At 40.9% G+C, this 25,813-nt stretch overlaps 1 protein-coding gene across 2 annotated transcripts; it reads left to right on the forward strand.

Moving 5' to 3' along the window:
* Positions 1 to 5,110: 5,110 nt before the first annotated feature.
* On the forward strand, positions 5,111 to 24,721 carry ZDHHC3 (zDHHC palmitoyltransferase 3). Of its 2 annotated transcripts, none has more exons than XM_086614584.1 (6): positions 5,111 to 5,416; positions 8,078 to 8,202; positions 11,866 to 11,962; positions 13,828 to 13,909; positions 15,644 to 15,774; positions 24,479 to 24,721. In XM_086614584.1, the coding sequence occupies exons 1-6, from the start codon at positions 5,111 to 5,113 to the stop codon at positions 24,719 to 24,721; spliced, it is 984 nt and encodes a 327-aa protein (XP_086470710.1). The 2 variants fall into 2 exon arrangements, with proteins under 2 accessions (XP_086470710.1, XP_009980859.1); XM_009982557.2 differs by lacking the exon at positions 24,479 to 24,721 and adding an exon at positions 18,456 to 18,664.
* The last annotated feature ends 1,092 nt before the right edge of the window (positions 24,722 to 25,813 follow it).

Raw genomic sequence — 25,813 nt, forward strand, 5'->3', positions numbered from 1 at the left:
CATTTTAACCCGAGAGGAGTAGGTTTTGACCTGTTTGGGGTTTTGAATTGGGGTTGGGTTTGTTTTGTTTGTTGTTGGAGTTTTTTTCCTTTTTTTTTTTTTTTCCAAACCATGTGTGGAGTCCCAAAAATATTCTGATGGAAGTACAGCAGTCTCTAGCAAATTTAAGCCTGCTAATAATAGGTTTGCTTTTTTTAGTTGCCTTTCACAGACCTGTTAGAAATGTCCCATTGACCCTCCAGGGTTTTGTAAACCAGAGGTTGGAAACTGCTGTACTGATGGATATCTGGATGAATCTGCAGGAGGCTGCCAAAAATTCCCAGCATAGCTAGGCTGTTCTGTTCCACTCCTGATCGGATAAAGCTTTTTAGGCCTTGCAGAAGCCATTAAGAAAAAACATAGGAATACTGATATGTCCTTATTATCCCTGCTAGAACTTGTTTTGGCATGTTTGGGCAGGCTTGTTGTTAGATTTGGGCTGAATGAAAGTGTGGGGGGAGAAGCATAGGTAAATATCCAGTTAGAAAACACACTTTCATTTCTGTTGCAATGGAAGATTAAATGTGCAATGTTTTAATCAATGCAGTTTTATGTACAGAAAAAAAATGAATTAAACTTTAAAATGAACTCTCTTGCAGTTTCTGTCTATCTATCTGTCTAGGTTTTGTTGGTTTTATTTAAAGAGACGTCCTGTCCTGTGGATCTAGATCGCCTAGTTTAGCTGTCAGGAATATAACATGACTGATAATGTGTGTTTGCTTCCTTTTGATGATGGTAAAAAGTTAACCTCAGTGGTGTTTGTCAGCTCTCAAAATACTGTCGATGAACTCTGGTTTTGTGTGTAATAAAAGCTGTTCTGAAGTATCTCTTTAAAGTATATAAAAACCCAAATAGAAAAACCTCAAAAAATGCACATGATGTGCCCTGGTCTCTTTTTTTTTTTTTTCTGTTTGTTTTTTGTTTTTGTTTTCAGAATTCTTTTCCTGTATTTGACTGAACTTGAAATTCACTTGGTTCATATGACAAAATGTAACCTCTCCCAAACTTTAATGTTAATGGACTTCTAACAGAGGAAATGGTTGCAATGTACATAGTGATAGTGTAGTTTTGCAAGTCGTCCCCATGTGCTTGACTTCACTGAGTATGAGTAATTACATGATAATCAGCTGGGTGATGACGATGATGGTGTTAACCTTGGTGTAATTTTTATAACATCAGAACCTCAGGTAGCTTTCAGGTGTGCATTGGGTGAAGGCCCACAGCATTCGTTAGTGCGTTCTTAACGCGTTCTTTGGCCATCCCATGCCATTAAAAAGTAGATTTTTGACATGGCTTATGGCAGGTCAAAGGGCAGTTACTTCATGTATATAGAGTGTAATAGCATGTTTTAAGTGCTTATTGTAGCAGGAAGTGGATTTTAATTTGTTTTATTTACATTTCTAATGTGTATATTACATGGGGTATTTATTATTATGCCAAATGCCTTCTAGATAAAAAAGAAGAAAAAGTCTTTGCTCTGACATGTCCTTAAGCTAAATTGATGTATGTGTTGTCATTGTGTCTCACACTTACCTAGTGGCCTCTCTTGTAGCCTGACACCAGGATTAAGTCCTTAAGCCCTTTGCCTTCATTGTTTACGTGTTGTTTGCTCCAGAGCAGGAGGGACTGACAGATTCCATCTGTGTGTTATAAATTAAGTTCATATGCAGCTTGATTCAAGGGCAGGCCAGTTAGAGCAAGTTATTACTTCCTCCCCGCTATGATTTTTTTTGGGGAATATTGTTTATGTGAAAATACCAGGTTGGACAACATAAAAAAAACCCAGAAGTTTGTGTATGTAAGAACAAGTAATTAAGAAAACCCAGCAAACCAAGTCATGTAGAGGAGAAGCTGAAACTCCAAGCTCCTGTAACTTGACTCTAAGTTAATGTACACTAAAACACATATGTATTTCTCAAATAATGAATGGTGGTTATGTACTCATTACTGATTTTTCTTTTTGTCACCTGATCATGCCTCTAAAGCAAGCATTAAGTAACAAAGTGCATGAAATAATAAATTTGTCCTCCAGTCAGAAGTCAGAATTGGAAGGCTGAGCTATATCCTCTTAACTGCTTCTGTGCTGCACTTGCAGAAATGAGTCCTGAGACTTTCAGACTGAGGTGCCTCAAGGCTCCTTCCAGTTTCTCCTTAGACACTTCCAGAGTGATAGCTTCTTTTTTTTTTCTCCTTTTATTTTCAGTTTAGCTCAATAGTATTTCTGAGAGAGAGATGTAGAACTCTTACTGGAGTGAAACCACTTCCTGCGTTTGAAGAGAGATTAATTTTTAGTTGACTACTGAAGTGTGCTGTTCAGGACTAAACCACAGTTTTAATCACTATGTATTTGTCTAGCTTTCAATAAGTTTCTACTAATACTGACCTTAAGGTGACTTGTCAAACTAATTCCTCTGTTAAATAGGAGTTTGCTTTTCCAGTGACTGTTTCATTCGTTTGCTTTGGGGAACAAAACCTCGGGGAGGGGGGTAAGCTCAAAGTCTAGGCAAAAAATCCTGAAAGTCTGTGTTCAGGACTATCCCAATTTGTTACTGCACCTGATGTGTCAAGTCTAAGACTTTTGTTTGAAAACCGAACACCTAAATTACTGTTTTCTTTCTTACTTTTTAATGCAATATGATGTCACTGTCAACTAAACGTTGCTGTCACGCGTGAGTCTTCAATTATATAGACTTCGTTTTGAGCTGGCAAACCAGCATAACAATTTTAATAAGATTATTAGATAATACAGTGAAGATTAACCTGTTTCCTTGGGGGAGGAGAGGGATCGAGTCTTTAAAATACTTAAGTCTGTGTGAATACGTAAGCATCCTTACAGAAATTGTGAAAAACTGGGGAAAAGGTATGGATTTACTAGTAGATGTAGATTCGTCTGAATTTAGACGAACAGGTTGCTTGTGTAATCACTATTTATGAAAATTATATAGCTTGTCTCCCTAAGTATCAGGAGTCATGAGGCTAAATTATAGCTGTGGTTAAAATACAGAGTAATTACAATGTGGTATGTGAATTTTGTTTCTCACCAAAGTAAACGAGATCTGCATGTGCACATTTTAATCTTGATTTTTCTGTTCTGTATGGTATATGTATAAATAGAAGTCTGATACACTTTAACATTAATCCATGTGACTTTCTTCAGATTCATAAAACATCTTAAACTCTTACTTGGTGGCATACTAAGTGCTCAAAGCAGAAGCTTTGCGCTCCTGTCTTTTGACTCTCACTGTGGCAAAAGCAGTTCCAGTCACCTCTCTTCCATGTCACTTGCACTAATGTGCACAAGCTCATCACTTCTGTGCTTGGATGTAATTAATCATTCTACTTACTAATAAGCTTAATCTTTGGCTGTGAAACACTAATTGTCCTTTATGAATTTGGTCCTCTTGAAATAACAACTAGAATGCAAGCTACCATCTCCTTTCCCATCTATCTAGACAGGAAAGACCTAGAAGGGGACAATAGTGTCTCCATTTAGGTCAGCGTTACTCAAAATAGAGCTTTCCCCTTGTACTTGGCAGAACCTAGCCATAAAAGTTTTGAGAGAAGTTGAAGGTCCTATGTACTTTTGTGATCCTCTCACTATCTTCTCTATAAAATGTATCCATTTTGTCTAGGCAACAGTGTCACTTTTTTAACACTTATACTCAAATATAGTTTCAGGATCAAATTTTTGGCAGAAAACGTAATTAATGGTGAATGTTGTCTCCCTTTTTCTGAATTGAAATGGAAAAATGCACTCTATTTTTTTGCCAGGCAGTGAGAATAATCCTTACATGTTCAAATACAAGGAGATTGAACTCTTCTTTTCAGGTATATGCAATTCAGTGTATTTGGTAGTAAAATTGTTGTATCCTTTTTTGTAGAAGGTGGGTCTTTATGCAGAGGTTATAGTGGTTTTGAGCATTTACAGTATTGTGCAAATACTCTATTAAGAAATATTTTGGAAGAAGTTGATGGGTGTATAAAGAGCCACTTTCAAAGTGTAGCATTCCAGGTGTGCTCTAACATTGAGTGGCATTCACAGTGCAGATTGATTGATCCCCTGCCAAAGTCTTATGAGCACCTTTTGTATTTTCTCAAACACCTACATTTGGTGAGAGTTACACTGAGGCTACAGTAAGTGCTGTGCATACCTGGAGTAGTAGAGTTCCTGGCTCCAAGATGGACAAGGTGCCTGCAGAGACGGAGAGGACAGGGCAACGGCAGCAAATGTCATGTTAGCACCCTTATTGCAGTGGAACGGACTTGGCTGGGAATGCCAAAGGGGAGGTAGAACAAACGCCATCGAGGGAGGGAGCAAAGGTGGTGGGAGAAGCATGGCAAAGCAGAAGACTTATGAGGGATTTAATACCAAACAAGGAGGTGAGAGTGAGAGACAACTGTTGTTCGGGAAGAGCATCCTCAGGGCAAGGCTAGAAATTCCATCAGGATCTTTGCCTGGTCTACTTCTTCAGCAGTTCCTGCCACTATAAATTTGCAGTGGTTTGGTTTTGCAGTTTTACCCCAAAGCTATAAGTCAATGGATAAGGAGAAAGGAAACCTCTTCCACTTGCTAAACTTTCCAGTATCTGTGGGAGAAACTCTTCCCCGAGTCTGATGCAGCAAAAAGAGACCCTGCCAGCTGTGCCAGGTCTTTACTTTTTTTATGTGACAGTGTCCAGTTCTTGTTTCAGTTCAGTTCCTGCTGTGGCAGCTCCGGTTGGTACCTACGTGATCGCTGTTCTCTTCTTTAAAACACTTGTTGCCTTTCCTCTGGGGGAGGTGGAGGTGGCACACCAGTGGATTTAATATGTAATTAAGCAAGTCTTAAAAGCACTTAGAGAGTCTTCTGAGTAAGAAGTGTTTTGATAGGTGCAAGAAACTGGTTTCCAAATCCGTTATTTTGTGTTTGATTTATTTACCTTTTTTTCCGTTTCAACTCACTTTCTGCAATTTGGAACTCCCCACGCGGTCTCCATGCCAGTGTGCAAACGAACGGAGGTCTGGATGTCTTGCAAAGCAGTTAATGCTGTTTGTGACTTTCTTTCAGATACAAGTATGGACATAATAGCCTATGATGATTACTCCAGTCCACCGCTTCAGAGATATTGAAAGGAAACCTGAATACCTCCAGCCAGAAAAGTGTGTTCCACCTCCTAGCCGAGCTTCCCTGGGAACAATGTGGTTTATTCGAGATGGCTGTGGTATTGCATGTGCTGTCGTTACCTGGATGCTGGTGTTCTATGCCGACTTTGTAGTCCTTCTTGTCATGCTAGTTCCATCGAGAGATTATGTTTATAGTGTCATCAATGGCACACTGTTCAACACCTTGGCTTTCCTCGCTTTGGCTTCACATTTTCGTGCTATGCTGACAGATCCAGTAAGTATCTCTCTCTTTGTGTGTCTGGGAAAGAAACAGGCGGTGTTTTTCTTGTCTGCTAGATGTTGGGTAACTTAGTTGCCGAGTGAGTGGCAGATTTAAATAACTTTTGTGTAAGCCTGCCGAGTGAGGCTGCTGATGTGGTATGCTAATTTCTCATCCCACTCAAGTCAGTGCAAAGTCAAGGACCCAACTTTAGATTCCCATTGTGTGAGCAGCTCCTCTTTTTGCACTGGGAAGGAGAGCGTTTCTCTCTGTTGCTGTTTTCTCCCCAGTGGCAGATCTCGTGTTTGTGGCTTGTCGTGTCTTGACAAACAGGAGACCTGGAAAAGCTGGTTTTGGTTGTCTGCCTTGGCAAGTATTGCTTCAGCAGAACAAAGCAGAACGTGTGTTGTTTTGAAAAGCCATGTTACCATCTCTCATACTAGTGATTTAGTTGAGTTTAGTGAACCATCGTGAAATACATACTACGTGAGCATGTTAAGAGCTGACTGTTCTTAGGCAGGTGGAAAGCATCAGAGTTGTAAGACCCCTGTGTATGTCTCCATAGGACAATGCTTCGAGAAAGATCTGGTCTACTGCTTCCTTGCCTTTCAGCCAGTGAGAAGATACAGTTTAGCGCCATGATGCTTATTCTGAGTGGCCTATGATAGTTTATTTTGCTTAATAATCTCTGAACAGTAGGTTCAGTTCAGCACCCCATCTCCACTGGTCAGTGGAAGGAAAAACAAACTTAGATTCCTCTTGGCCCCTTCCTTCTGAGTGTTCTTGTTGCTGTTGGAAATATCAGTGTGCCTCTGATACTCTAATTATTCCTTCCAAATGTTATTTCCTACTTGAAACCTTGTTAGGTCCCATTGAAACTTCAGTGTAACATTTGTGTTTTAGTTTCCAGCTCTTCCAGAAGCCACAGCACTGCATAAATGCCTTGATTTGGGGTAATTTCACAGTTGGTATCTGACACATTGCACAGTATTGCTGCTGGGCAGAAGGGTGAGCAGTAGCTGAGGCTCTGAAGCTTCTGGTCATTGGACTCAGGAATACGGAGTTGCAGCAATTTGTTATATAGTTTATATCCTAGGGCTTTCTCCTTGTTGTTGTTAATTATTGGATGTTGTGTGGCTTTAATGCCTAGGGACCTTCAGGTCATTGGAATTATTGTGCAGAGTTAGAAGGAACTCTTGAAACAAAAGCTTTTTTCTAAAGCAGACTGGGCAAGCAGTGTTGGAGAAACAGATACAATCTCTATGCAGAGTAATTGGGAAAAGATATGTTAACTCCTAGTGTGTGGTGGGTTTTTTGTGTGTGAATGGTGAGAGCCAGTGGGATTTTGTTTTATTCTTTGTAGAGCTTTTTATGAGGAAATCAGATAAATAAAATGGAAGAGGGAAGATAAAATGAAGGGGTACAGCAACATCTGACAGACAATGTGAGTCAGGGTTGAATGAAGCTGTTGGGACATGGAGAATCAGGGGCACGTCTAGGATCAGAATGAAACAGAAAGCACCGCTGAGGCAAACAAATAGGAAGTCTTATTATAAATAAATGAAAATGTGAATTCTTCAGAACTTATAGCATGTGTCATGCTTTTCAGGAACTGCTTCCTGTGGGTTCTTATTAAAAATATTCCTAAGGTTTTAAGGTTTGCAGCGTACGAAAGAGAGAACATCGGTTGTAGTGTTTTGTGGAAATTGGTAATTTTTAAATTGGTCAGGCGTGTTGGGAGGTTTCAGTGGAAAAACCCAAAGACTGCTCAAAAAAGCTTTATGGTGCTAGTTTAACGTGCAGTTCTCTCGTTGATGTGTATTGCTCCTCATTTATTGTTGTTGGGAGCTTGCATAGATGGGTTAAAAAGAGACTGTTCCATCAGAAATCTGAAATATTACATCTCTGGTTTTATTTCTGTATAAAAACCATACATCTGCCATTTGTGCTAGTGTACCAGCACTGATTTCATACAGCACGTTTCATGACCTTTTTTCTTTTTTTTTTTTTTTGAACAAATTTATGGCCCTAGAAAGACTGGAAACTCTTGAACTCAGGCTCCTACAGAAGCAATATGTTACCTTTTTAAAGACACATATTTTAAAGTGGGAATCGCACAGCCGAGAATATTTTACCTAGTCTTATTCAGATGGGAGGATTCTTGGTGTTCACTGAATGTTAAACTCAAATTTAAATAACAAATACACAATGGAAGCATAGCGATAAATACACGAGGTGTTTACTAACAACTCTTAGTGTGCACAATGATAGTTCAGAAGTAGCTGCTTCTGCTGCAATAAAACATCTGCAGTTTCCAGTTTGTGATATGAAACACTGGTATGATAAATTTATTGATAGATGTGAAGAGAGCAATGATGATTCTTAAATGTCTTCAGGTTACTGTGGGGTTACGAAAGACTAATTGTTTAAGCGAGGATTTACTGATGTTTAAAAATACAAAAATTACCAAAAATATGTTTAAGTATGTGGTTCCAGATATTAGGACTTCATTTTAATTTCTTTTCTGAATCTTTTTGTTCTTCCTGAAACTATATTGATCTTAGGGAAGTTTTTATTACTTTCTCTTCCCTCCCCTCCCATAGTTTTAAGTCATCCTATTGTTCTTAGCATTCGTAATGTCCATAGGTTAATATTTTGTTTTGTGTTTTTCTGCAGGGTGCTGTACCCAAAGGTAATGCCACAAAGGAGTTCATCGAGAGTTTACAGCTAAAGCCAGGACAGGTGGTTTACAAGTGCCCAAAGTGTTGTAGTATCAAACCTGACAGAGCACATCACTGCAGGTAAAGTCTTTTCGGAGGATCGCTCTTTTACCAAGACCTCAAGGATTGTCCAGTGTGCCTTGATCTAAATTGTTGTTGGAGCCTGATACTGGAGTGGTTAAATTGAGAGATTGGCATCCGAATTCTGTTGCCCATAGTGCCAGACACATCAAGCATCTCTGAAAAAATCTCAGGCCTTTTCCGACAAGTTTTCCTCTATAGCAGGCTGGAGCCACTTCTTGCAAAGTGAGAAATGCTTAAAATAATGCTGCCTTGACTCCAGACCTGTAATTGACATTCCATAAGTATTCATGCAAGCGTGACTTAAAGAGAGATGTTATATGCCAGATTGCATAGAAATCCATTAAATGTGATGTCTCTCAAAAGGTCAGTGTCTTTTCTGGTTTTGTTATTATTCACAGGCCTATTCATCTAATTGTAGATTCTATTTAGAAGTGGTATTTAAATGAAAACTAAAGTTCAGGTAACTATATATATTTTTTGAGGGTTCCAGCTTCCACATTTTCATTGAGAACTGTGACTTTGCTTTGTGCTTTGTAATAGATCAGTATGTCTACCGATCTGTCGTGTCCTTCCTTTTCTGGTGAGATAAGCTTCCCTGAAGAAAGCAACTGGTGGTGAGCTTTTTAGTACTAAAGGCAGTGAGCAAAAGAATAACTACTTCCTAAAATTATCTTCTGCTTTTAAAACAAATGAACCTGCTTTCCCATAAGGAGTTACTGAGTTTGCACTGGTGTCCCTTCCTTACCTACTCAAAAAACGGTACATACTGTGAGAGCTCATATCACTGCTGATTCATGCAGGAGTCCTGTGGGGAGAGGAATACATGGTACTGAGCTGAACAAACTTGTTCTGCTGTTTGCTTTTTTCATATTTATTTTCAGACCTTTAGTTTGCAAATATTTTTCTTTTCTTGGTTTTTTTTTATTTTAATCAAAATCAGTAGTTGGTTATTCAGCAGAAGCAATGTGATCGTGCCTATCACTTATTAATGCTACTGTAAAATCCCCTCTGACACTTCTTCAATTATGAATGAAACTTTGCATCTAAGATGCCGTCTTGCTGATGACTCACAGTGTAGGTAAATGAAAAAGATTCTTTGGCTAAACACAAAACCTCATCTCCATGGTCCTTATTTCTATGCTTTAAGATAACTTTATAGACATTAAGATTTGAGAATCTGATCCACTGAGCACTGATGCTGTTTCGAATCTTCAATCAAACACTTTTTTGGTGGAGTAGGGGGATTTATTGGACTTGCGCACATCAAGGTTGTGCATATGCATCAGCAGGAGGTACTGCTAGCTGTATGCCTGAGGGACCAGGACGTTTTTGATTCTTACACTGTTTTGCAAGTCCCCTATGCCCAGCAAACTACTCCTGCCAGCATTTGGAAGCTACGTGATTGAGCAGGGGGAGTGTCTGCGTACTGGCGATCCCTGCTGCCTATAGTTTTCAGTCTTGGCTTCTGAGTTTCCTTTTCCACTGGCTAGTTTCAAGTTCTGCCTCTCATCCAACTGCTTTTGGTATGTAAGCATGAAATAAAAACTTTCCTCTCAGCCTTTGCTACCTCATTCGTGGTTGTCTTTGGCTTGGCTGCTTCAGGTTGTCCCTTTGCCGAACCAGGACCTAGGAGCAATTGAAGAGGTTCCTCGGGTAGTTACTTGTTTCAGAGCCCAAGGGAAGTCTGCACGCAGTAAATTAGACTGCAGGGAGGCATCCTCCTGCTTTACACCACCTGCCCTGCCTTTCCTCCCTCCCCCTACTTTACTAAAAAACAAAAACAAAACCAGAAAAAACAGTAAATGATACTTGTCATATGAAGTGTGACATCATAGAATCATAGAATCGTTAGGGCTGGAAGGGACCTTCAAAGGTCATCTAGTCCAACCCCCCTGCAAGGAACAGGGATATCTCCAACTAGATCAGGTTGCTCAGGGCGTCATCCAACCGGGCCTTGAACGTCTCCAGGGATGGAGCATCCACCACCTCTCTGGGCAACCTGTTCCAGTGTTCTACAACTCTCATGGTAAAAAATTTTTTCCTAATATCCAACCTGAATCTACCTCCCTCTATTTTAAAACCATTACCCCTTGTCCTATCACAACTGGCCCTCCTGAACAGCCTCTCCCCATCTTTCTTGTAGGCCCCCTTGAGGTACTGGAAGACCGCTATAAGGTCACCCCAGAGCCTCCTCTTCTCCAGGCTGAACAGCCCCAACTCTTCTGGCAGATAAATTGTTTTTACTGTGCCAGCTGATTTTAGTCCCTGTGTAGCTCGAAAATCATATCAAGCTGCTTATTCCGACAAAACGAGGCTTTTCCTGTTTTCCACTGCAGCTGGGGCTGGCAGGTAATGGGGTGCCCGTGCCTGCCTGAGGAGAAGCAGCTCCTGATATGGCCCCATGCTGGGAGGCTGGGGCCTGTCTGACCAACCTTTCATTTAGGATCAGGGCTATAGCAACTCATTTGTTTTTCAAGCATGGCATGTATCCTTGGGGATTACCCCCTTCCACCGTGTAGAGTGAGCGCAAGGCTGTTCTGACAGAGAGGTTTTCTATTATTTATTCATATGTGCTCAGAAGAACGAGTTTATGTTTTTGTTTGAGTTTCCCTTAAGCATTTGAGTGTTGATGTTTATTGTTTGTATTAAGGTCAAAATATTTTTTTTGTTCTAACAAGAAAAATAAAATTAGCAGAGCCCTCGATTCTTTCTGTTTCAGTGCTGCCAGAATTGTTCTGGAATGACAGTTTCCTCTCTGGGTCTATTGTTTGTTTGTTTTGGGGTTTTGTGTTTTTTCATATTTGATTTCTGTACTTGTTTGTGCAATGTGGTATCAGGAGACTGCCTTTCGTCTCCTATCGGATGAGGAAGCAGCAGAGAAAAAGACTTCCTTTATTATGGGAGTTGAAGCAGTTACTGACTAAGCAAGCGAATAATGTTCAGACAAAGTAATAAAAATAATAATCTTTAATTATTTCACTTCTGGCCGCAATGTGCATGCTGGCAAGAATTTGAATTTTGATTTTACTAGTCTGGTTTGGTGAAGTGCTTTAACATCTAATTTTACCTTGAATGTATGTTGTGCTACCATCTTCCTGACTGACTGCCACAGCTGTTTTATGCTAGTAAACCACGTGGCTTACCTTGATGTCAAGAATGTTTTCTAATGCTTTATTTCATTTTCTTTTTTGCAAGTTCCTGCTACCAGCTAATGTTAGTAAATAAACGTTAGTCTGTTATTAGCAACTCTGAAAAATATCTTTATGCATTACTGCTTTTCATCTCTTCCTGGTTTTTGTTCATTTTTAATCTGTGGACCTTTTCACAGACCAAATAGGTTAAAACTAAACTAAATCACAATTTTTTCCATCTGCCTGAATGTATTGTTCAAACCATATTTTGGCAGAACCACTGATGTGAGTATTATGCTAATGTATCTTACTTGGCGTTAATTTTTTACAATGATAATTTGGATGGTTCGTTTTGAACAGATGCAGTCAAGTGAGCAAACCGCAAATATAAATATGGTGGCCAGTAAATGTATTTAGGTTCAAATTTCATCTCTGATTCTTTCCTTTAATTTCTGTGTACCCCAAACCCTGTGAAATCTTGTATTCCTGGAATGAAACGTGCTATAAATAAAGACCTGTATTCTTTCAGTGTTTGCAAGAGGTGTATTCGGAAAATGGACCATCACTGCCCGTGGGTCAATAACTGTGTAGGCGAGAATAACCAGAAGTACTTTGTACTGTTTACAGTAAGTATTTTGCAAGTGATGTTTGAGGTTGTCCAGTGGGCAGGGATGAAATGCTGTGTGTTGTCTGTGAAGCAGCTCCGAAGGCTGGCTGGCTTTTTTTTTTTTTTTTTTCTCCTTGTTTCAGAAGAACTTTAGAAGGAACAGTTGCAGACTTTTGTTTTGCTAATTAGGGAACACACACAACGCAACAACGGGGAAAAGCCATCAGGGGAAGTATTTGCCAGGGGTTTGTGAGGTTTGTGTTGTCAGTTGTTCAGCCTGCTATTTTGTAATGCAAGGGGCTTATTGTGGCGTTGAGCTGTTTGAGACGTGGGCAGTCCTTTTACACCGTACTGTGGCTGTTAGGGTCCCAGGCCATATGTAGGGTTCCTAAATGTTGTAGTTGTACGAGTACCTGTGTGGGATCATATAATAAGAGCTGTTGCCACATCTTAAGCGAGGAGTGGGAAGACTGCATCCCCTTTGGCAAGAATTATCCACCTTTTATTTGCAAGTGGTTTATTTTCAGACTTGAAAACCAAGGGGGTGTGCTATATCTGTTGCATCATAAGTAAGAAGACAGGAGTGCAAACTTGAATACTACATATTTATGGAAGGGTTGAAATCTGTTTCATCAAAGCCAACTGCAAATATCTCGTGGGAGTAGCATGAACATTACAAGGCTGAGTTTCAGTGATGCTCTGTTTTATTAATAAATCTTTTGAGACGTCTGTAGGTTCAAGGAATAGTGTTCTCATATTACCAAGTAAAAAGGGGGAGAAAGGCTTACTGCTAAATTTCTGTTCCGTGGTGTGGTTTGATGGGGTGTGGATTGCAGAACAAAACAAATCCCATTTCTTTCCCTTGAGCAAGGTTTTTTCACCATGAGGAGTGAGCTAGGTGTTTTCATCCTATCAAAAGGATTTCTATTTCTGTTAAAACTGACATCTACTTTCAAACAGGCTATATTAAACACTTAATGTACTTGAGAGAGAAACAAAGTAAGGGTTGCTGGTTTTGTTCTTGGTTATTCTTTTTGAGACCTGGAGAGTTGAAAGAATGGCAGCATGCTCAACTTGCAAGGGAAAACAAAGTACTCTCCTATCACCTTTTACTGCTTCCACAGGGGTTTCTTGTGACAAAATCTCTCTCACTTCCAATATCTGCTGACCTTCGTCAGAGTCTGTAGGTTCAGGAGAGTCATCTTTTTAGTCCTGTCTTTGTGAATTGTAGTGCATGTGTAGCATTGCATATAGTTTAAAGCTTTTCGTTACAAAGCTAAGACCTAATTTAATACAAAAAGGATTAAGTACAAAGTATTAAAGCTTGAGAGAAAATTTCCATGCCAGTGTCTGCCTCAGGGAAAAGTACTTATTTTAAAAAAAAAATTATCATTTTTCTGAAACTCATGCTGGAAAATAGATATAGTGCTTTTTGTGGTTAAAACAAATTAGCTGTTGTTCCTCTGGGAAACTATAGTGCTCTCAAGAGCAAGGATGTAACCTTTGACAACATGATACCTCGATGTCAGAGTGTTGCTGTTCCCTGAGCCTTGCGCTGTACTCATTAGAGATAAGGAGAGTGAGCTGTGTGGAAGGCCTTGCTGGGATGTAAGAGGCTGGGTTTTGTGTCCGGCTGGCTTTGAATTCACCATCTCCCTCCTGTGCACTCAAAGCTGTTAGTAAGGCCAGAATGAGTCTCTGTAGTCTTGGCATTTGCCAGCTTCAGAGTGCTTGTTTGGGGGGGATAGGAGGGCTTGGTGGTTTTTGGAGTGGTTTGGGTTTTTTTTGAAGTCTTAACACTTCTCTTTATTTGAAGTGTTTGAAAGATTTAGCATTTTGGTCTTTAAACTTACCTGATACTTATATTACATCTTTATTTTTCAGATGTATATAGCACTGATTTCCCTGCATGCTCTAGTCATGGTGGGATTTCACTTCTTGTATTGCTTTGAAGAAGACTGGACAAGTGAGTACTAGCAAAGTATTTCATTGAAGTACCAGATTAGCCTAAGAATAAGACCTTATAATGTAGTTTGCTTGTAAGGCAACCCCTTTTATACTGGTTTCAGACGAATGCTTTCAGGGCTCTGCTGATCCTGGAAATTCATAATTCTTTCTGACCTGCTGGGATCTCTGTCTTGAGAAGTCCTATTTCAACTTAAGCCTGATACTGCCTAGGGAGAAGCTGAGATATAAAGACACCTAGATAGTATCTGTGCAATAATCTACTGTTGATGTGAACACAGCACTGATTTCCTGAATGCCAACACAAGATAAGAAGAATGTGTATGCTTTTTTAAAAAGGGTAATGTGAATCATTCTTGCAAGACTGCCAGGAAAACACGCTAAGTCAGATCCAAAAATCCACCCTCACAAGAACAAACAATTCCTTTCCACAAAAAAAAAACCCCAGAACAGCCCAAACAAACAAACAAAAATATCCAGCCTCACTCTGGAGCAGCCCGTGAGTAAATTTTCACAAAGTCAGTTGAGATGTGTTTTTAAAAACACAAATGGATATAGGGAATCCTCTAGATAATGCTGAGTCAAACAGCAAGCTGGCAAAGAATGTGTGTGCAGATGCATGAGCTGCTCGTGGATTGTTTTGGAAGAGCATTAGCTTCATTTTTCTTGGCATTTCAGTTGTGTCATTCAATATAATGACCTGTTTTAGTTCATAATATTGCAAAGGGTGGATACATTTACGCATATGAACTGAATTCCACAAGATTGTTCTGCAGTTAATAACTTTGTAAACAGCTTCCAGCTGTCACCTAGAATGTTTGGATTTGACTACAGTGGCCAGGGCCGTAGGGGAAGGATACATATCAAAAGATAGTTTCCTTTACCCATGTTCTCAGAGCCTGTGTCTGTGGGGGAAGCACTTTCCCACCTGTCCTGGGTTTAGGTGGCAGAACAGAGCAGTTATGAGAGATGGATCTGTTGTTCTAGCTGCCTTGGATTTGTACTGATTGTGTTAGCCCCTGATTATGGTGTGTCTCTTAAAGGTTAACATCTCATGAGAAAAATAGGGAGTTTTGGTGGTACTCATTCTTGGATTTCAGAAAAATCTGGAGATACTCTGACATTTACAACACTCAACTCAACACTGTAATTTTTGCCCTATAGTATTTTCCTTCCTCTTCCATTCTTCCGTTCCTCTTTTATAGTTACCTTCTCAGATTTTTTTCAACTCTTGCCTGAGTTTGCACAATAGAGTTACAAGGAAGAAAAGAATTTGTCTTACACTGCCCTTCCTCAGGTTATGACTTAGAGCAGTTATGAAAGGAAGCGTACTCTGGTTTTACGTTGATGCTACAGAAATAATTACCTTTGTGTCCTCACCACCAGCTTGAGATTTCTAACGAGGCTTTATCACTGTGGAAAATGTGTTAAGATTAAGGTTTAAGAGAGAAGCTATAGGTGAAATGGAGTAGAGGGGACTCTTAGCCAGTGTACTGGAGAAACACTTAAGTGGAAAAGAAAGTCGCCTTCTTGAGGTGTTACAGGGTTTGGTTTTGTTTTAAACTTGAAGGAGTGATCATTTTGTTGTTGAATATCCTCAAGAATGTCAGAGCTTCCCTGTGCACCTTTTTGAGAATGGTGATCACATAATTTATGTTGGCAGTTTGAGCACGGAAAACTCATGGCTGCTTTACCTGATGTCTCCCCTTCCAAATCCATTGTTTTATCTTCACAGAATGCAGTTCCTTCTCTCCGCCAACTACAGTGATTCTCCTCATTCTCTTGTGTTTCGAGGCTCTCCTGTTTCTTATCTTCACCTCAGTTATGTTTGGGACCCAAGTACACTCCATCTGCACTGATGAAACGGTGAGTGTCTCACATGCTCTCTCCTTTACCCTGTCTCTCTCACTGTTTGTAGAGTGAAGGGCTACAGTGTTTTACCTCATTGCACAGGGAGTTCATGTATGTGTACCCTTCGAGGAAAGACCCAGTGTAATAAACTGAGCTAGCACAGTGCTGGATTGTGCTCTCTGAAGGTGACTGTGAGAAGTAGTGTACACCTGTTTATTGGCTGGGTTGCTGTGTTGACAGTACCTCTGTAAGGCAGGCATTGGTAACTGGGATTACTCTGTAGAGAGTATTTGTCACTGTGGATTTGAGAACCTTTTTCCTTTAATGAAGTGCTTTTGCATTGATGTTGTCTGAAATTCAGCCGTGTGCCCCCTGGTGTCACTATTGACAGCTGTATGTGCCGGAAAGCCAAGTTGAGTAGGTGGGAGAGAGATAGAGAGAGAGATATATAGGTGTATACACACACACACATAGACTTCTTATAGTCTAGAAGATTTCCAGTTTTAGCTGCTTGTTAAACAGTTCGAAAACTCTTGCCAGAGGGAAAAAGAAAAGGGATTGGAGTAGTCTCATGGAAGCCTGCTGGGTACAGTCTGCTGCAAAGCCACCATATCATCCCCAATTCAAAGATGGCATAGCAGAGGTTACGTAGCAGTGTTGCAGTCCATCATACATCCCTGCATTTGCCCACTTCTGTAAAGATGGAGCTGGTGAGTCCTGGGGATGTTCCCACACTTAGGAATACTGCCAGCCTTCACCAAGCATGCTCAGATATCTCAATTAACTGGAGTGGTTGAAGAGAAGTGATAGTCTTAAAAGAGTGGCAACTCTTACTTCCTCTCCTGCCTCTAGTTTTCATTCCCTTTACTTGTTTGCCCATGGCCAGTTGAAGCTAGAATGGGTATATTTGCTGCCTGTTGGAGAGCTGTGACTGGCATTATAGACTGTAAGAGCCCATTGCTCCCGAGTCTTTTTTTGCAGTACTTTTTTAATGCTTGGCTTCTGCAAGAGGCTGATGTTCACACTGTGGCTCCTCTGTGTTCAGAGGAAGACTTCAGCTGTTCTTTCTGCTGAGGAGAGACCCAGGAATAAGTACAGTGCCATACAACACAAGATGCTGCTGAGCTTGAGTTTATCAATAAATGTGTGTATTAGCACTACTGCCTGTGAAATCATCATCTGAATTTCTCAATCTTTGAAACCTGTCAAGAATTTTTAGAAGCTGCTTCCTACCAGCTGGGCACCCAAATAAGTCCTCTGATTTTCCCTTCCCCTCAAATTCTGGGAACTCATATATGTTAAAGGAACAATGCCACAATGTAAAATAAAAAATGAAGTACGATCTCCCCTGTTGGGTTGTGGGTTTTCATTTTTGTTTTCTTTTTTAATGTGTACCGGGAAGGATTTTGCTCTGTGGAATGTCTCATTGTTGATTTGCTAGCATTGAGCTAGCTGTGTCTGGCAAGCAATCTGTTTTGAGCAGAGGAGTATTTCCAGGTGAAATTCTTCCTGGTGTAGTCTCTTGCAGTGTTTTACTTCACGTTTTAGAGGCAGAGCTGTGTCTTGCCCTTTCTTGCCTTCCTCTTCCAACCACTGGGAGACCTAATTCCCCATCTTGTGTATGCTGTCCCACCGGGATGGTTCCTTTCTGCCTGAAGGGACCCAGAACCCTAGTATTTTGCTATTGTCTCTGAAGGTGACATTTACCAGGGATCAGCACGAGTCTTGCAGTTGACCCATGTTGTGTTCTGCAGAGCTCCCAGAATCGATCATTGGAGACACACAGATGTATTACAGTGCATTAATCAGTAGCACGGGAGAGACATGTAGGTCAGGAGAAGCCTACCTTGCAAAAGATCTGAAGTTAAAGAACAGAACGATCTGCCTGTTGCTGCTACCTGTGGAAGAGTAATGCTCTCCAGTGGCTGCACTCGTTCGTTTTGCTTCCATGACAGCCAGGCGTATCTTTCCTGAAAGACCAAATTCACTTTGTGGGTTTTAGACATGATACAGGTTTTTTTTTTTTTCTTAATGATTGACTAGTGAATGTTTCAGCTGATTGCTTGGTGGCTTATTTTTGTTCTCCCTCTAACCTTTACTAAACAATGCCAATGACTTCTCTCAAATCGGTATCTTGTTTAACCCTTTCTCCCTGCTGTCAGCCCGTGCATGTTTTAGCAGTGATTCGAATGAAACATGGTGAGGCACCAGGTAGACTGAGCTACACTGAGCCATGGGCACTTCCTGAACTTGCTTGGTGAATCAAGGAGTGTTGTAGAGATTATCTTTGGGTTTGTGGGTTGGTTTTTTTTCTGTCTGCAAGCTTATAATGTTTTCCTCTAAAACTTTTCCATCTGGTTAGGACATGATGTTTTCAGCCATTAAAGGACATACTTTTCGTTTGGTTTCAGGTGGTGGGGTTTTTTTTAATTGACATCAGAGGCAATTGGAGGGCAGGTCTTAAAAGGTTTGAGATATCTAGGCCTGAACAAAATGAAAGTAGTTTTATTTCCAAGTAGTATTTTCTATCTCTATTTAGTATAAAACAATGAGAAGAAAAGGAAAGGCAGTATAGATGCAGTTTTATTTTCTTACTCCATCCTTTGGATAAGGGGTAACTGAGAGTAGACCTTTCCCCAAATCCAGAACTACAAAATCTGAGTGTTTGACTGAAAATGTGATATTTCTGTTTTCAGGGAATAGAACAGTTGAAAAAGGAAGAGAGAAGATGGGCTAAAAAAACAAAATGGATGAACATGAAAGCAGTATTTGGCCATCCGTTCTCTATAGCATGGCTTAGCCCATTCGCAACACCAGACCAAGGAAAAGCAGACCCATACCAGTATGTGGTCTGAGGAATTCTTGACCAGCATTTCCACTAAAATAGAAACATATTACAGCACTACTGTTACAAATTTTCCATGAATGTTCAAAACAAAAAGCAAACAAACTTTTTTATGTCTATTAAATGGCTGATAATTGCAGAGAAAAAAAAGCCCTGTATTCCACAGTTTTAGATAACTCTATCTCTGGCTGAAACTGCTGCTGCTTTTCTTTTTTTTTTTTTTTCTTTTTTGGTTGTTTCTTTCTTTTTTTTTTTAATCTTGTTAACTTTACTGGCCTTTGTTTCTCTCTGCTTTCTGTATGGCATAACTAATGTGAAGGAGATCCTCTTTCTCTGTTGTGACCCACCTCTTCTGAGTAGATTCTCATGCCATCTCCTGACTGTGATGAGCTCTGTGGAAGACATATGAGTGCCAACAGCCCTACACAGACACCTTTGGACTTCCTGGAGGAGCACATTGCTCTTTCATAAGTGAACTTGAACGGGGAAGCAGACACTTCACTTACCGAAAGGTGCAAGACAAGAACGCAACACAGCAAGAGAGCCAGTTGACCTGGTGATTACATGCAGTTAAAGTACTTAAAACAAATGTTGCCAACACCAATTCCCACCTCACCCTCCTTTTTCCTTCCAGCCACAGAACTGATTCCATCTTTCTGGCATTGTTTTGTCTGTTCCCTCCCTTGTGTGCAGGAAATTGTTGCCCTCTTAGGGTAACTGTGGCAGATTTAGAAGAGTCTTTGGATTATCAAATGCCTTACACTTGCAGGAAAGAAAGAAATCTAATTTTCAAGTGTTTAGAATAGCAGAAGCATCTTGTTTGTGTGTGTTTGTCTTGGTAAATGACTTGTTAGAGCAATGCCTGCTAAACAGTGTTAACGTGGAAAAACTGACAGGAATGCCCAGATTACTATAAAGACTAATATTGATGGGATGTGTAAGTGTACCAGGGTGATTGATTCCATATTCTTAGGGTTGCCCTGGTTTAGAGCTTTGTAAGTCTTTTTTCATATTTATGCATTGATGTGTATGTGTGTAAACACACACACATATATGTGTAAGTATTTTAAATTGGGAAATACTGAAGGTAAGGATCATGCATACTGTTCTGAACTGTGTGATGATGAAAGTGGGAGGGACAGAAGGCATTCCAAAAACGGGTAGAGCTAAACCATTCATAACTAGAACTGACATCTTGTGTTCAGGCAGGAATTTTGTTATGTTTTTGGATCATGACTCCCACGGGCTGTCAAGTGATTGCAAACAAAGGAAAAATACAAATCAGCTGTGTCCATGATTTCCAAGGAATCTTTTCTTTCCTTGGTTTAAAATAAAATGGTATTTTTTTTTGAAAATGACCTGTTTAGACTGCTTTAAAGCCATGGGGAAGGGAGGGAAACTGGGCAAGGAGAAATTTGATGGATGTCTCATTTTGGAAGTAATGTGAATGCTGCATCTTTTCAATCTGTCAATGCTTCCATATGGAAAACAAATGCAATAAAACTTTTCCAAAAACTTGTTTGCTGTTCTTATTTTCTTTCTTCACTTTAAAAGTTGGGGAAAATCTGTAATGGCTTTCTGAACTTTCACTTCAATACTCAAGCAGGCAGAAGCACGTAAAGGTTAACTGAGTTTTCATCTTCCAAGTTTAAAAATGAGTTCATCAGTAATATACTGATCTGTTAATCACTGGTGTTATTGCATCACTTGGAAGAGACTGTCAGTAACTGCTCTTCTGTGTGAACAGGCTGTTTCTGCAGTCCTGCTTGCTCAGGGTTAGGTCATTAGGAGTGTGTTGCAATCTCTGCTGCGGGACTGCATGGAGGGAGCCGCAGGCTGCACTTGTGCCTCGGTGGGAAGATTCTGTGAAGGAAATGTGGCTTTGGCGTACCTCCACGTTTCCTTAATGGAGAAAAGTTTAGGTTTTGTTTTTATAGTGCTGACACTGCTGATAGTGGAAAGCTATTGTAAATAAATACATAGCTGTGATTTTAGTATGCAATGGTGTTTTTCAGAGAATGCTCCCAGGTTAATAGTTAAGGGCTAGATCTTTGGTCGGAATCAGTTCAGCCGGTGAGACACGTGCAAGTGGTAACTTGAACTGGTAGAGAATCTGGCCCTAAAGCTGTCTTGAAGAAAAATCAAATGTATTGGGGGGACAGGATTTAGTCACCTAGGCAATTAACAAATGAATGCATCTTTCTGTGCAGTTCATTGCTTTAAAAATTGTTTTGATTATAAATTCCACTGGTGCACATTCCAGTTTTGGTTTGTTTTATTTATTACCCTTATTCACTGTGCATTTTGGAGGAAGATTGGTTACATTGTTCTGACATTTTGACCATTGTGAAAAAAAATGTGTAATTACTCAGTTTTTCTTTTTTCAAACAAATGCAAATTGTTAAACAGCATTATATAGTACTGATATATTACTATATGATTGATACTGTGTGTTATGTTAATTTAAGTACTATGATGATAGAGTCACCATCCCTGGAGGTATTTAAAAGGTGTGTAGATGTGGTGCTTAGGGACTTTGCAGTGCTAGGTTAAAGGTTGGACTCTATGATCTTCAAGGTTTCTTCCAACCTAAATGATTCTATGATATTTTCAGTCAAACTGTTTTTGTTTTCAATGAGGCATCATCATGGCTTGCAGAAATGTCCATCGGTACCTGTCGTGTGTATGTCTCAGTAACCGGGGTCCTCAGTTTTACTTGTGCTGTAGGACCTGGTGGTGCAATTTGATGGATACTAAACGTGTGTCAGTATTAATATGGGAAAGGCAGACTTATTGATTTTTCTGATGGAAAGTATTTTCTCGGGAAGGACTACCTGATTTTAGCTGCTAGTTCTGTTTTAGCGTGGCCCAGAAAAACTGAAGGACAAATTTGTTCAGAGGCGGGGTACTTTGTTTTTGAAAAGCTGAGCTGTGCTGCCAGCAGAAATGAGTGCAAGGAACTGCTGTAGGGCGAGTCTGCTTCAGTCATGATTTCTGATGGCAGCGCTTCCTGTGCTCTTAATGGACAAATGGTTACAATGCTTGCCTCTTCTGTTCACTCTTTCCGTTTGGATTTTAAAAGTATATTAAAAAGAGTTCATGCATTTCTTCTAACACACGAGAGCTGTCCTGCAGATCGCTTCTGGGTCGGGCAACGCAGCTCAGCATCGTCCCCTGGCACTGCGCAGGCGAAGATACTGAGGGCAATAGTGGGAGAAACGGGGTATGTCCTACAGCATCGCACTGGTAATGGGTCAACCTTGCCTTACTGTCCCGGCGTTTGCAACGCTGTACCTCTTACTGAAACAGGAGTGTCTGGTATTTTATATTTCTCTATGTATATGTTCTCTTTTCAGTATTTGTTCAAAATTACGTAATTTGGAATAGTGATGGGTGGTGCTTTCTGAGCTTTTTTTTTTTAAGTGGAATAGCTGCGCGATGGGGAAGAGAAACAACTGTTGATTTAATTTGAAATACAAAATTCTCACTTTCTAAAATAACGGTGAGAGATTTGGGGTAAATATATTAAAAAAATAAGTTTCATTAAACAGTCATGAAACATCTTCAACAGTTCTGCATTCCTTCCTTCCCCCTTAATTTATTTTTTTTGTCCCAAGGCAAAACCTCACGTCCTACTGACTGTGAGGCAGGCAGCCAAAATTAGCCTAGGATACGATTTTTAAAACTTCTGCTAATTTTTAATATGTGCCCTGAAGGGATTAGTGAGGTCGGGCTAAGAGAGAGAAAGTATGCCCCTGCCTGCTGATTAACTGCTGCCTAATCTGGCATTAGTACCACCTCAGCCTGACCTTGTTTATTGCCTTGGTTAGCAGATACAGTTCAGAGCAGGTGAACGACGTTTTTTTTGGCTGGAGGGAAGAGAGGGGCTGCTGCCCAGAAGTCTTCAAGATCCTTGTTCCTGATTTAGATGGAAGCATGGATTAAACCGGATTATGCATGTGATGGAGGGCAGGACTAAAGCTTGTGCTGCCGGGGAAGAGTTTAAATGCTTGGTGTCTCCTCCTGCCACGTGCTACTTGTTTTCCTTCTCTCTAGATACTCGTGCCATAAATGCTGCAGACACAGTGACGGTTTGCTACTAACGCAGTCGAAACCTCTGCAGTTTGCTAAAGAGCAGCCGATGGCCGAAGGTCCTTCCTCTGCTTTAAGCCACAAAAGTGTCTGCCTCCTGGCTGCGAGTATCCTGGAGGAAAAGGGCACAGTAGTGCTAAAACGCTGTGCCAAGGCTCTGCTCTGCCATGCACGAGTGCTGGCCCTCTCCCGGCTTGCTCACAGGGAGGTGAGGATGAGCACGAGCTATGGCAGCACCCACTGAGTGCCTCGTCCCAAGGGGCCAGAGGTTGCAAGGGATTTTTCCCTGGAACAGTCGAAACGGCGTGTTTGCGTGCTTGGGAGCAGTGCGAAGGGACATGCACCCGTGCTGAGCACTGCAAGATGCACATTTGTGCTTCAGGGCTTGAATTTCTCCTGAAGTTGCAGCCGTGAAGACTTCAGCTCTGGTATTGCGTCATTTCTTTCTGTACGTTCACTGCTGGATTTCTCCTAAGTCAGCACGAGAAACGGGGCGTGAATGAAGCTCACAGAAGCTTTGCACATAATTCTTCCGTTTATGATGTGTTTTCTTCCAGGCCTGCTCGTGCAGACTCAATGTTAGTGCAAGACCAAGGCGCTGCTGTATTAAAATGTGTTATTTATAAGGCTTACCCTGAGTGCAGCTGTGGTGCCACTGAGCTGTGCCATGTATTCATTTCCCCCACTACAAAGCTTTGAAGTGTTTTGTGAGTCATTAGGGAAAAATCTGCAGAATTAGAATGTGACGAGTGTATTTTTCATCCAGCTCTTCTAAAACTGCTCTTTAAATAGTTTTAACTGAATTTGCTCAGTTTTCCTTACCTTGAGTGTCTCAAAACTTGGATCCAGTATTCTTGCTTCTCTAAGAACAGAGTTTATACGTGGTCACTTGCATGTCATCATGAGCATATCATACACAGCGGTAGATCTGACTCTTATGTGATACAGAAGATGAGCATAAAAACTTGTGCCCTATTTCACATAGTGGTAGCCTTACCTAAAATAATAATAATTTCTTAGTTCCTTATTTCTACACAGAGAAGACTACTAGAAAAAAATGTTGCTGCCCAAATTTGAAGGACCTGTTATTTAAATGCAATCAAAACATTTGCGTTACTAAAAGTGATGCTTTCAGAAGGAGGATGAATCAGAATAGCGACTGACCAAGGCTCCGGTCCTGCTTGAGACCTCCTCTTCCACCTGTACAGATTTCCTCACGTCCCAGCAGATGTCTGGCTTGTGTTGTGATTTGTCTTTGACAGTTTTAAATGTGAATTGTGTTAAATACTTGCTCTTAATTGGTACAGAGTGAACTTGTTCTAATGTCACCTTGTAGTGACGAGCCATTATATGGCTGTGGTAGATTCCTGATCACTGGAAAAAGTTGCAGTATTTTGCCTGTCTCTGAACTGTTGTAAAAATGCCCAAATGAGGTGAAATTTTAAGTTGTAATTGTATTTTTTTTGCCACTTGGAGGGATTAAAAAAGCATCAAGAGAAGAAATCCAAGTTTCTGAAAGGGATGGCTTTTTAGAAGACGTCTCTTGACTGTAAAAATCAATAGCAACTCGTACTGAAGTCAGTCACTCAGATTCAGACTGTCCATGAATTTGGTGCTGGTTTAAGGTTTCGTTATGACGCTCTCGGTAACGCAGGACGTCTGTCTTCGTTGTTACTGAAGACCTGAACAACGCCCTGGCTGTAGATGGGCAGTTTTGCACGTGCTACAGCGGTTGTACCTGCTATAAACATGAGACGACCCCAAACTTTTCTCTCCTTGCAGGGTATCGAGCGTCTTAAAAATCAGAAGCCGACCTGGGAGAAGATCAGTGGCTGGGAGGGGATGAAGATGGCGTTCGGCGGTGCCTTCTCCTTGGTTTGGTTCAATCCCTTTTCGAACCTGAACTGTGAGAGCCCGGCACCGACCGAAGCAGCGGCAGCAGCTCCTGCCTCTGCAATAATGACCCAAGAAGAAATCGAACAGTTTCTCGCTGAAGATGTTGCTGTCCAAGTGTTACATGAGTAAGCAAAGCATCCTCCAAGATGTCAAGAGAAGCTTTCAGGTTTTTGGTTTTTTAAATAACTGCGTGTGCTGGAGGTTTAAGGGCTGTGTTTTTAACATACTTTGGGTGCCTTAAAAAATTCAGGAACAAGATGCAGCACTGGCAGAAGCAATGCAAACTCCAGAGAAAGCTTTATAAGTGATGAGATTCATAAGCTCCTTTTTGGACCTGTGACAACTGCTTTATTGAGCTTTTCTTACTTGGCCTTTAAGGAAAGTTTATAATTGTTGGATAGATCGGTCCCAGCTCCCAGACATGTGTCATCCTAAGGAGTTTGGTAAATGTTTTTTTCTTGCAGCCTTTTGGAGGGCTAAACAATAAGCTCTGTGCAATGGCCAGATCAGCCCGGCTCTAAAGATTTTCTTGAAAAACACATCCTTTTTAGCTCATTCCATGGATGTTGCCTCTGGATTGTGAAAGCTGCTGGTGCTCAGGACTTAGCAGAGGTGGGATACCAGGCTACAGCTGCAGCAGATGTGTGAGCTCGCCCTAGGTGTAATTCCTTTTCAGCATCAAAATATCTCCAGGGGTAAATTCTAACTCTCTGTGCTCGTGGGGCTGCCCAAGACTGGTGGGGCTTGGCTTGAGTGGTGCCGGGGCCAGCCAAAAGCAGGCAAGTATTGGCCAGGTCGTCCAGCTGCTGGGGGGGAGAAGCTTTCACCCAGGGGCTGTGGTTCATTGTGGGAACTGCCTGGCCAAACTGCAGCCTGGAAAGCAGGCAGCTGGGACTGTTTTCTGTGGTCAAGGAAGAGAGGGAGGCATGAGCTCCCTGCTGATGGAGGTACTGGCTCTTTCTCTTTGACTTATCTAATTTAGAAGTCTCTTCTTTTTTTTTTTTCTTCTTGATAGCCAGAGTTGGTTGAGAATGAATGTTGCCTCTTAATCTTACTGGTGTTTAACATTGTCCTATTCATACTGGCCATTCGCCAGGATTTTCTTACACTAATTTTGCAGCCAGCTCCTGGTGAACGTTGATGAACTTGCAGAAGGAACACGCATCGCTTGAGGAAGGCATCACTGCAGGTGGCAATAGCTGCAGCAAAATCATGCAGAGG

Source organism: Tauraco erythrolophus, chromosome 7 (genome assembly GCF_009769465.1).
Source record: "Tauraco erythrolophus isolate bTauEry1 chromosome 7, bTauEry1.pri, whole genome shotgun sequence".
Taxonomy (NCBI): domain Eukaryota; kingdom Metazoa; phylum Chordata; class Aves; order Musophagiformes; family Musophagidae; genus Tauraco; species Tauraco erythrolophus.

Excerpts from the sequence above, each read along its gene's own strand:
- ZDHHC3 (XM_086614584.1), top strand. The coding sequence starts at position 5,111 with ATGATGATTACTCCAGTCCACCGCTTCAGAGATATTGAAAGGAAACCT. Across the intron at positions 11,963-13,827 it reads AGTACTTTGTACTGTTTACA|ATGTATATAGCACTGATTTC; the intron begins GTAAGTATTTTG and ends TTTATTTTTCAG. Across the intron at positions 15,775-24,478 it reads CCATCTGCACTGATGAAACG|GGTATCGAGCGTCTTAAAAA; the intron begins GTGAGTGTCTCA and ends CTCTCCTTGCAG.